Raw genomic sequence first — 10000 nt, 5'->3', positions numbered from 1 at the left:
ACCCCTCCCTCCTCCCTCCCTCCACACTCCACCTCCCACCTCCCACCTCCTCCCTCCCCTCCTCCTCCCTCCCTCCACACTCCCTCCTCACCCTCCTCCCTCCCTCCCTCCACCTCTCTCCTCCCTCCCTCCTCCCACCCTATAACCCACTCCCACACCCTCCCTCCCTCCCTCCCTCCCCTCCCACCCTCCCACCTCCCACCCTCCCTCCCTCCCTCCTCCCACACTCCCACCTCCCACCCTCCCTCCTCCCTCCCCACCCTCCCTCACCCTCCCTCCCACCTCCTCCTCCTCCGCCTCCTCCTCCTCCTCCCATCACCCTCCACCCTCCACCTCCCACCCCATCCCTCCTCCCTCCTCCACACTCCCACCCTCACCTCCACCCTCCTCCCAACCTCCCTCCCACCTCCCTCCCACCCTCCCTCCCTCCCTCCCTCCCACCCTCCCCTCTCCCTCTTCCCTCCCCTCCCACCCTCCCTCCAACCCTCCCTCCCTCCCACCCTCCTCCACCCTCCCCACCCTCCTCCCACCCTCCCTCCTCCCTCCTCCCACTCCCACCCTCCCTCCAACCCTCCTCCCACCTCCCCTCCCCTCCTCCACCTCCCTCCCTCCCCTCCCTCCCACACTCACCCTCACCTCCCCACCCTCCCTCACCTCCCTCCACCACCCTCCCACCCTCCACCCTCCTCCCACCCTCCCTCCCACCCTCCCTGCCTCCCACCCTCCCACCCTCCCACCCTCCCACCCCTCCCACCTCCCACCCTCCACCCTCCCTCCCTCCTCCCTCCCTCCACTTTTGTGAAGATGAAAGTTTGGTAAATGATAAAAGTGTGATTCTATTTTTGTTGAAGAAGTTGTAATATTAGATGGAATGTGGAGGGACATGAGAGGGTGGAGGAGGTGTAGACAGAGGTGTAGAGAAGGGTGTAGAGAGGAGGTGTGAAGGAGGGTGTGAAAGAGGGGTGTAGGAGGTGTAGAGGAGGGGTGTGGGGAGGGTGTGAACGGAGGGTGTAGAGGGAAGGGTGTGGGCTGAGAGGGTGTGGGGGAGGGTGTGGGTGAGGTGTAGAGGGGTGTGGTAGAGGGTGTAGAGGTGTGAGGAGAGGGTGTAGAGGAGGGTGTGAGAGAGTGTGGTGGAGGGTGTAGAGGAGGGTGTGGTGAACAGAGGTGTGGAGGGTGTGAGCTGGAGGTGTAGAGGAGTGTAGACGGAGAGACAGAGGGTGTGAACTGGAGGGGTGTAGAGGGAGTACAGAGGAGGGTGTGGCCCAGAGGGTGTAGAGGAGGGTGTGGAGGGTGTAGAGGAGGGTGTAGAAGGAGGGTGTAGAAGGAGGGTGTAGACAGAGGTGTAGAGAGGGTGTGAAGAGGTGTAGAAGGGAGGGTGTGGAGGGTGTAGTGAGAAGTGCAGAGGGTGTGAAGAAGTGTGAGAGGAGGGTGTGGGCTGGAGTGTGTGGACGGAGGGTGTAGAGAGGGTGTGGAGAGGGTGTAGAGGAGGGTGTAGAGTGGGTGTGTCGAGGAGGTGTAGATGGAGGGTATGGAGGAGGGTGTATAGGAGTGTGTGAAGGGGTGTAGAAGAGGAGGGTGTGGAGATATAGGAGGGTGTAGAAGGGGATAGAAAGGAGGAGTGTAGGAAGGAGGTGTGGATGAAAATGTAGAGGAGGGTGTGGAAGGAGGTGTGAATTGAGGATGTAGAGGGAGGTGTGAAGAGGAGGGTGTGGCGTGTGGTGTGTGGAGGGAGGTGAAAAAGGAGGGTGTGGAAAGGAGTGATGATGGATGGTGTGGAAGGAGGGTGTAGATGGAGGGAGTATGGAGAAGGAGGGTGTATGAGAAATTGTAGAGGGTGTGGAAGGAGGTGTGGAGAGGGTGTAGAGGAGGGTGGCGGAGGAGAGTGTGAAAATGGTGTGGGGAGCGTGTAGAGAGGAGTGTAGAGAGAGGTTTTAGAGGAGGGGGTGTAGAAGGAGAGTGTGAAAGAGGTGTGGAGGAAGATGTAGAGGGAGGGTGGGAAGGTGTAGAGGAGGGTGTGGAGGTGTGAAATCATGAGTTGTAGAGGAGGGTGTGGGTGAAGGTGTAGAGGAGGGTGTGAGGGCAATAAGTGAGTGTAGAGGGAGGGTGTGGAGGGAGGGTGTGGAGTGAAGGTGTGGAGGGAGGGTGTAGAAGGAGAGAGAGGTAATAGGGAACGACGGGTCATAACTAGAAGGTCAACCCTCACCTGCGATACAAGGTAAACCAGATAAACCCTCCTCTACTACCTCCTCCTTCCTTCATCGGTCCTCCCTACTGCCTCCCCTCCCTTCATGTCAGTCCTCCTACTACCCTCCCTCCTTCCTTCATCAGTCCCTCCCTACCTCCCTCCCTTCATTCATCAGTCCCTCCCTACTACCCTCCCTCCCATCCTTCATCAGTCCCTCCCCACTACCCTCCCTCCCTTCCTTCATCAGTCCCTCCTACTACCCTCCCTCCCTTCCTTCATCAGTCCTAGCAGCTACCCTCCTCACTTCTTCATCAGTCCCTCCCTACTACCCTCCCTCCCAGCCTATTCATCAGTCCTCCCTACTACCCTCCCTCCCTTCCTTCATCAGTCCTCCTACACCCTCCTCCCTTCCTTCTTCAGTCCCTCCCCACACCCTCCTCACTTCCTTCATCAGTCCCTCCCCACTACCCTCCCTCCCTTCCTTCTTCAGTCCCTCCCCACTACCCTCCCTCCCCTTATTCATCAGTCCCTCCTACTACCATCCCTCCTTCTCCATCAGTCCCTCCTACCCTATACCTCCTTCTTCTTGATCCCTCCTACTACCCTCCTCCTTCCTTCATCAGTCCTCCACACTACCCTCCCTCCCTTCCTTCATCAGTCCCTCCTACTACCCTCCCTCACTTCCTTCAATCAGTCCTAACCCTTTACCCTCCCTCCTTCAGCCCCATCAGTCCCTCCCTACCACCCTACCTCCCTTCCTTCATCAGTCCCTCCCCCCTACCCGCCCTCCCTTCCTTCTTCAGTCCTCCCTACCCTCCCTCCCTTCCTTCTTCAGTCCCTCCTACTACCCTCCCTCCTTCTATTCTTCAGTCCTCCTACTACCCTCCTCCATTCCTTCATCAGTCCCTCCTACTGCCCCTCCCTCCTTCCTTCTTCAGTCCCTCCCAACTACCCTCCTCCCTTCCTTCATCAGTCCTCCCTACCCTCCTCCCTTCCTTCTTCAGTCCCTCCTACTACCCTCCCTCCTTCCTTCTTCAGTCCTCCTACTACCCTCCCTCCCTTCCTTCTTCAGTCAATCCTACTACCTCCTCCCTTCCTTCTTTAGTCCCTCCCTACTACCTCCCTCCTTCCTTCATCAGTCCCTCCCTACTACCCTCCCTCCCTTCCTTCATTAGTCCCTCCCTACTACCCTCCCTCCCTTCCTTCATCAGTCCTCCCTACTACCCTCCCTCCTTCCTTCATCAGTCCTCCTACTACCCTCCTCCCCTTCCTTCTTAGTCCCTCCTATTCACCCTCCCTCCTTCCTCTTCAGTCCTCCTACTACCCTCCCTCCTTCCTTCATCAGTCCCTCCCTACCCTCCCTCCTTTCTTCATCAGTCCTCCTACCCTCCCTCCTTCGTAGTCAGTCCTCACCTACCCTCCCTCCTTCCTTCATCAGTCCCTCCCTACTACCTCCACCCAGCCTTCATCCAGTCCTCTCCTGCCCTCCTCCCTTCCTTCTTCAGTCCTCCCACTACCCTCCTCCCCTTCATGTCAGTCCCTCCCCACCACCCTCCCTCCTTCCTTACTTCCAGTCCCTCCTACTACCCTCCCTCCCTTCCTTCATCAGTCCCTCCCTACTCTGTCCCTCCCCCCTTCCTCCATCAGTCCCTCCCTACCACCCTCCTCCTTCCTTCTTCAGTCCCTCCTACTACCCCTCCTCCTTCCTTCATCAGTCCTTCCTACTACCCTCCCTCCTTCAACCATCAGTCCCTCCCTACTACCCTCCCTCCTTCCTTCATCAGTCCCTAGCAACTACCCTCCTCCTTCCTTCATCAGTCCTCCTACTACCCTCCCTCCCTTCCTTCATTAGTCCCTCCTACTACCTCCCTCCCTTCCTTCATCAGTCCTCCTACCCTCCCTCCCTTCCTTCATCAGTCCTCCTCTTTCCCTCCCTCCTTTTCCTTCTTCAGTCCTCCCTACTGCCCTCCCTCCCTTCAGCTAACTGGTCCTCCCTACTACCCTCCTCCCCTTCAGCCCCATCAGTCCCCTCCCTACCTCCTCGCCTCTTTTCATCAGTCCCTCCCTCTACCCTCCCTTCCTTCATCAGTCCCTCCCCTACTACCCTCCCTCCCTTTCTTCATCAGTCCCTCCCTACTACCCTCCCTCCCTTCCTTCATCAGTCCCTCCCCACCTCCCTCCTTCCTTCTTCAGTCCCTCCCTACCACCCTACCTCCCTTCCTTCTTCAGTCCCTAGCAACTACCCTCCCTCCCTTCCTTCATCAGTCCCTCCCTACTACCACTCCTCCTTCCTTCTTCAGTCCCTCCCTACTACCCTCCCTCCCTTCCTTCATCAGTCCCTCCTACTACCATCCCCTCCTTCCTCCATGGTCCCTCCCTACCACCCTACCTCCCTTCCTTCTTCAGTCCCTCACCTACCCCCTCCCTCCTTCCTTCATCAAGTCCCTTCCCTACTACCCTCCCTCCTTCATTACATCAGTCCCTCCCTACTACCCTCCCTCCCTTCCTTCTTCAGTCCCTCCCCACTACCCTCCCTCCCTTCCTTCATCAGTCGCTCCCACTACCCTCCCTCCTTCCTTCTTCAGTCCTCCTACTACCCTCCTCCTTCCTTCATCAGTCCTTCCTACTACCTCCTCCTTCTTCATCAGTCCCTCCCCTACTACCCTCCCTCCCTTTCTTCTTCAGTCCCTCCCCACTACCCTCCCTCCTTCCTTCTCAGTCCCTCCCCACTACCCTCCTCCTTCCTTCTTCAGTCCCTCCCTCCTGCCCTCCCTCCCTTCCTTCATCAGTCCCTTCCTACTACCCTCCCTCCCTTCCTTCATCAGTCCCTCCCAACTACCCTCCCTACCTTCCTTCATCAGTCCCTCCCTACCCTCCTCCCTTCAGTATTCAGTCCCTCCCCACTACCCTCCCTCCCTTCCTTCTTCAGTCCCTCCCCACTACCCTCCCTTCCTTCCTTCTTCAGTCCTCCTACCCTCATGCTTCCTTCTTCAGTCCTCCCTACCCTCCCTCCCTTCCTTCATCAATCCCTCCATTATACCCTCCTATCCTTCATTAATCAGTCCCCCTACTACCCTCCCTCCTTCCTTCTTCAGTCCTCCTACTACCCTCCTCCTTCCTTCCATCAGTCCCTCCCTACTACCCTCCCTCCCTTCCTTCATCAGTCCCTCCTTACTACCTCCCTCCCTTCCTTCTTTAATTCCTCCCCACCTACCTCCTCCTTCACCTTCATCAGTCCTCCCACTACCCACCCTCCCTTCCTTCTTCAGTCCTCCCTACCTCCTCCCTTCTTCTTCAGTCCCTCCCTACTACTCCCTCCTCCCTTCATTCATCAGTCCCTCCTCTCTCCTCCTCCCTTCCTTGTCCAGTCCCTCCTACCCTCCCTCCCTTCCTTCTTCAGTCCCTCCCTACTACCCTCCCTCCCTTCCTTCATCAGTCCCTTCCCTGCCACCTCCCTTCCTTCTTCAGTCCTCTCTACCCTCCTCCCTTCGACTATCAGTCCTCCCTACTGCCCTCCTCCTTCAGCTATTCCAGTCCTCCCTACTACCCTCCTCCTTCCTTCCTCAGTCCCTCCTACCCTCCCTCCCTTCCTTCACTCAGTCCCTCCCTACTACCCTCCTCCCCCTTCCTTCATCAGTCCCTCCCTACTACCCTACCTCCCTTCCTTCATCAGTCCCTCCCTACTACCCTCCCTCCCTTCCTTCATCAGTCCCTCCCTACTACACTCTCTCCCTTCCTTCATCAGTCCCTCCCTACTACCCTCAATCCCTTGTCATCAGTCACCTACTACCCTCCCTCCCCTTCAGCCATCAGTCGCTCCCTTCTACCCTCCCTCCCTTCCTTCATCAGTCCCTCCCTACTACCCTCCCTCCCTTCCTTCATCAGTCTCTCCCTACTACCCTCCCTCCCTTACTTCATCAGTCCCTCCCTTCTACCCTCCACCTTCTTTCATCAGTCCATCTAAACTTAATCAGTCCCTCCTTCTGCAGCCACCTCCCTTCTTTCATCAGTCCCTTCCTACTACCCTCCCTCCCTTCCTTCATCAGTCCCTTCCTACTTCCCTCCCTCCCTTCATTAATCAGTCCCTCCCTACTACCCTCCCTCCCTTCCTTCATCAGTCCCTCCCTACTACCCTCCCTCCCTTCCTTCTTCAGTCCCTCCCCCCTACCCTCACTCCCTTCCTTCATCAGTCCCTCCCTACTACCCTCCCTCCCTTCCTTCTTCAGTCCCTCCCTACTACCCTCCCTCCCTTCCTTCATCAGTCCCTCCCTACTACCCTCCCTCCCTTCCTTCATCAGTCCCTCCCTACTACCCTCCCTCCTTCATGCATCAGTCCTCCCTACTACCCTACCTCCCTTCCTTCATCAATCCCTCCTACCTCCCTCCTTCCTTCATCAGTCCCTCCTGCCTCTCCCTTCCTTCATCAGTCCCTCCTACTACCCTCATCCTTCAGCCATCAGTCCTCTACACCCTCCCTCCTTCTTCATCAGTCGCTCCCTTCTACCCTCCTCCCTTCCTTGTCAGTCCCTCCCTACTACCTCCTCCTTCCTTCATCAGTCTCTCCTACTACCCTCCTCCTTACTTCATCAGTCCACTCCTTCTACCCTCCCACCCTTCTTTCATCAGTCCCTTCCTTCATCAGTCCCTCCCTTCTACCCTTCCTCCCTTCCTTCATCAGTCCCTTCCTACAACCCACCCTCCCTTCCTTAATCAGTCCCTTCCTACTTCTCCTCCTTCATTAATCAATTCTCCCTGCTACCTCCCTCCTTTGTTCATCAGTTCCTCCCTTCTACCTCCTCATTCCTTCATCAGTCCCTTCCTACTACCCTCCCTCCCTTCCTTTATCAGTCCTTCCCTACTTCCCTCCCTCCCTTCCTTCATCAGTCCCTCCCTACTACCCTCCCTCCCTTCCTTCATCAGTCCCTCCCTACTACCCTCCCTCCCTTCCTTCATCAGTCCTCCCTACTACCCTCCTCCCTTCCTTCATCAGTCCCTCCATACTTCCTCCTCCTTCATCCATCAGTCCACTCCCTTCTACCCCTCCCTACCTTCAGCCATCAGTCCCACTCCCTTCTACCCTCCTCTTCCTTCATCAGTCCTCCTTCTACCCTCCTCCTTCCTTCATCTGTCTCCTTCTACCACTCCTCCCATCCTTCATCAGTCCTTCCCTACTGCCCTCCCTCCCTTCCTTATCAGTCCTCCCTGCTTCCCTCCCTCCTTCCTTCATCAGTCCTCCTTCTACCCTCCTCCCTTCCTTCATCAGTCCTCCTTCACCTCCCTCCTTCCTTCCTCAGACCCTTCCTGCTACCCTCCCTCCTTCCTTCATCAGTCCCTCCCTACTGCCCTCCTCCCTTCCTTCATCAGCCCCTCAGGGAAAACTCAAGGAGCTATTTGAATATTTTCTTCTCCTACCACCCCTATGTTTTCATATTCTGTAGACATTTATTAATAAACAGAATACATTTGCAGAAAGGCAAAGCTTATGAATACAATGGTACAATGTATTAAAGATCATGAATTTCCTCCAGCTCCTTGAAGCCGGACCTGAGCCAAGTAGCTGTAAACATTTTCCCCTTTGGATAGCCATGCTGAGGCAGCTGGAACATGAAAGTGGCTGCTCTTGGGTCCCTGGTGGTGTCGATGAGTCCTGGAACCCAATTCTTTTGTGAGAGGAAACGTGTTGGCATTTTCCCATGATCCCAGGTCTCACAGTCCACTGGGACAATTGATACTGTTGGCTTATGTCCCTCTACTTGCTGATGATCTTGTACTCCTCCCTGTGGTCAGCAGCTCCTCCCTGTCGCCCAACACTGTGATGGATGTAAGTGTCAGCCAGTGTGGACACACAGGTATAGTCCCATGCTAAAACACCACATTCTTCCAAGGATAAACCTTGGTGATGATCCACGTCAGGAGCAGTTTGCTGGGTTAATAGGTATTGTTGGCTGCTAGTGATCAGGGCTCCCTCTTGGCTGGAGCATCCAGCCTTCTGTAAAGGTTCTCTTTATGATATCATTGATTTCCATTGTCTTACGCCTGTACTTAGTTTGTAACAGTTAAGACCATGTAGACCGTATTGGTCTGCTTGCTCTTCACCGCAAATACACGTATATTCTGTGTGAACTGGGGCAGCAAGGCACAGAGCCACTGCTCTGTGCCTTGCGTTCTGAGTCGCGTTCCCATTGCCGATATGGGAACTGTTTGGAGGAAGTCCCTGGAGTGAGGTGCGCTCACAGCCTGGAGACGGGCAATCTCCCTATCTGATGTTGCAGCCCTGAGCATGTTGGCAAGCACCTTTTCAGCAATCGGGCCATCCCAGTTTGACTGTGAGCAGTGCTCATATATATATACACATACAAACATAAATACATACTTACATATATCTTCTCTTACTTTCTCTCTCAAAAATCCCATCACATTTTTTAATTAATTCCCAGTACGCACAAAACATTTAATTGTTGGAAAATTACAAATTAAAACACTCATTAATACAACAAACGCTCACTGCATAAGAAATAGAGAGTGACGTCAGTCAGTCTTGGATGTTAACAACCTTCACTCTGAGTGACTAGAATGGTCAGCATCAAGGACTCAGCTTCTATTTGGATAACTGCTCGTGTGTGTGTGTGTACTCTCCTAATTGTACTCACTTGTGGTTGCAGGGGTCGATTAATAGCTCCTGGCCCCGCTTCTTCACTGATTGGTACTAGGTCAGTCTCTCCCTGCTCCATGAGCTTTATCAAACCTCGTCTTAAAACTGCCTCCACTAGGTCACTTTCCAGACTGTTCCACTTCCTGACAACTCTCTGACTGAGAAAATGCTTCCTAACTTCCCTGTGACTCATCAGAGTCCTCAGCTTCCAATTGTAACCCCTTGTTTCTGTGTCCCATCTCTTGAACATTCTGTCTTTGTTCACCTTGTCAATTCCTCGCAGTATTTTATATGTCGTTATCATGTCTCCCTTAACCCTCCTGTCCTCCAGTGTCGTAAGGCCGATTCCCCTAAACCTTTCTTCGTAGAACATTCCCCTTAGCTCTGGGTTTAGTCTTGTTGCAAACCTTTGCACTTTTATTACAATTGATTTGGTGATTGTGCGATAATACTCTTCGGAGGCAATGTTACTTTATTTGGGGTCTTGTACGTGGGAAGCGTGTTTAAGTTGCCCAGGCCAGGAGGTGCATGCCTGGGAGAGAGAGACAGAGTAAACCTTGTTGCCTGAGTGAGGTCGGCTGCCAAAGTGTGACAGGGTAAGCGTTGTGCAGGCTGAGATTGGTAGGCCTATGCCACTAGGTGTCAGCACCAAAATGCCACCAAATATGAACCCAACTGGGCATACTTCGCTTGGCTACCTACCAATAGTCTTTCTCGACCATGATTAACTGAAAAATCTCTCAGTCTTTCTCAGGAACAGGGAACAGATCACAGAATAAAAACATATAAATATACATGAGACATGAATAAAAAAAAACTTATTACAGGGAGGGAAGATGCTTCGAAGGGCATCATTGCTTACCTTCCTGCGTCTGGACAGATACTGCAACACAGGAGACATCGCTGCGGCTGAGCTGTGACGTAGCAGGGTATGGTCTCCTCTGGAATGGTGAAGCAGTCATCATGGAGTAGTCGCTGCTGGGTTCACTCAATCTGGGGCACAACCTGCTGGTGCTCTTGAGTGAGGCGTCGTCAGTACTCAGCAACTGGGTAGGACTTCTTGTGCCAAGCGACTCAGGAGGACATTTCTCGACTGGTGCTGTCGCTGGGCAGTCACTGCCGGCGAGAGTGGGGTGAGTTGTAGCAGAGACGACTCAGGCGAG

The 10000-nt window shown here is 54.6% G+C and overlaps 1 protein-coding gene across 1 annotated transcript in view; it reads right to left on the bottom strand.

Moving 5' to 3' along the window:
* Window positions 1–7689: 7689 nt before the first annotated feature.
* LOC138855404 (uncharacterized) overlaps window positions 7690–10000 on the bottom strand; it is a 22064-nt gene continuing 19753 nt past the window's right edge. Inside the window, exons 8-9 of the mRNA XM_070104580.1 lie at window positions 9700–9990; window positions 7690–7832 (exon numbers count right to left, since the gene is read on the bottom strand). Of these exons, the coding sequence (XP_069960681.1) occupies window positions 7690–7832; window positions 9700–9990 (434 nt within the window). The remainder of the gene's footprint in view (window positions 7833–9699; window positions 9991–10000) is intronic.

Source organism: Cherax quadricarinatus, chromosome 5 (genome assembly GCF_038502225.1).
Source record: "Cherax quadricarinatus isolate ZL_2023a chromosome 5, ASM3850222v1, whole genome shotgun sequence".
NCBI classification, from domain to species: Eukaryota; Metazoa; Arthropoda; class Malacostraca; order Decapoda; family Parastacidae; genus Cherax; species Cherax quadricarinatus.
The sequence above is the reverse complement of the archived record's forward strand: the minus strand, read 5'-3'. Positions and strand labels throughout refer to the sequence as shown.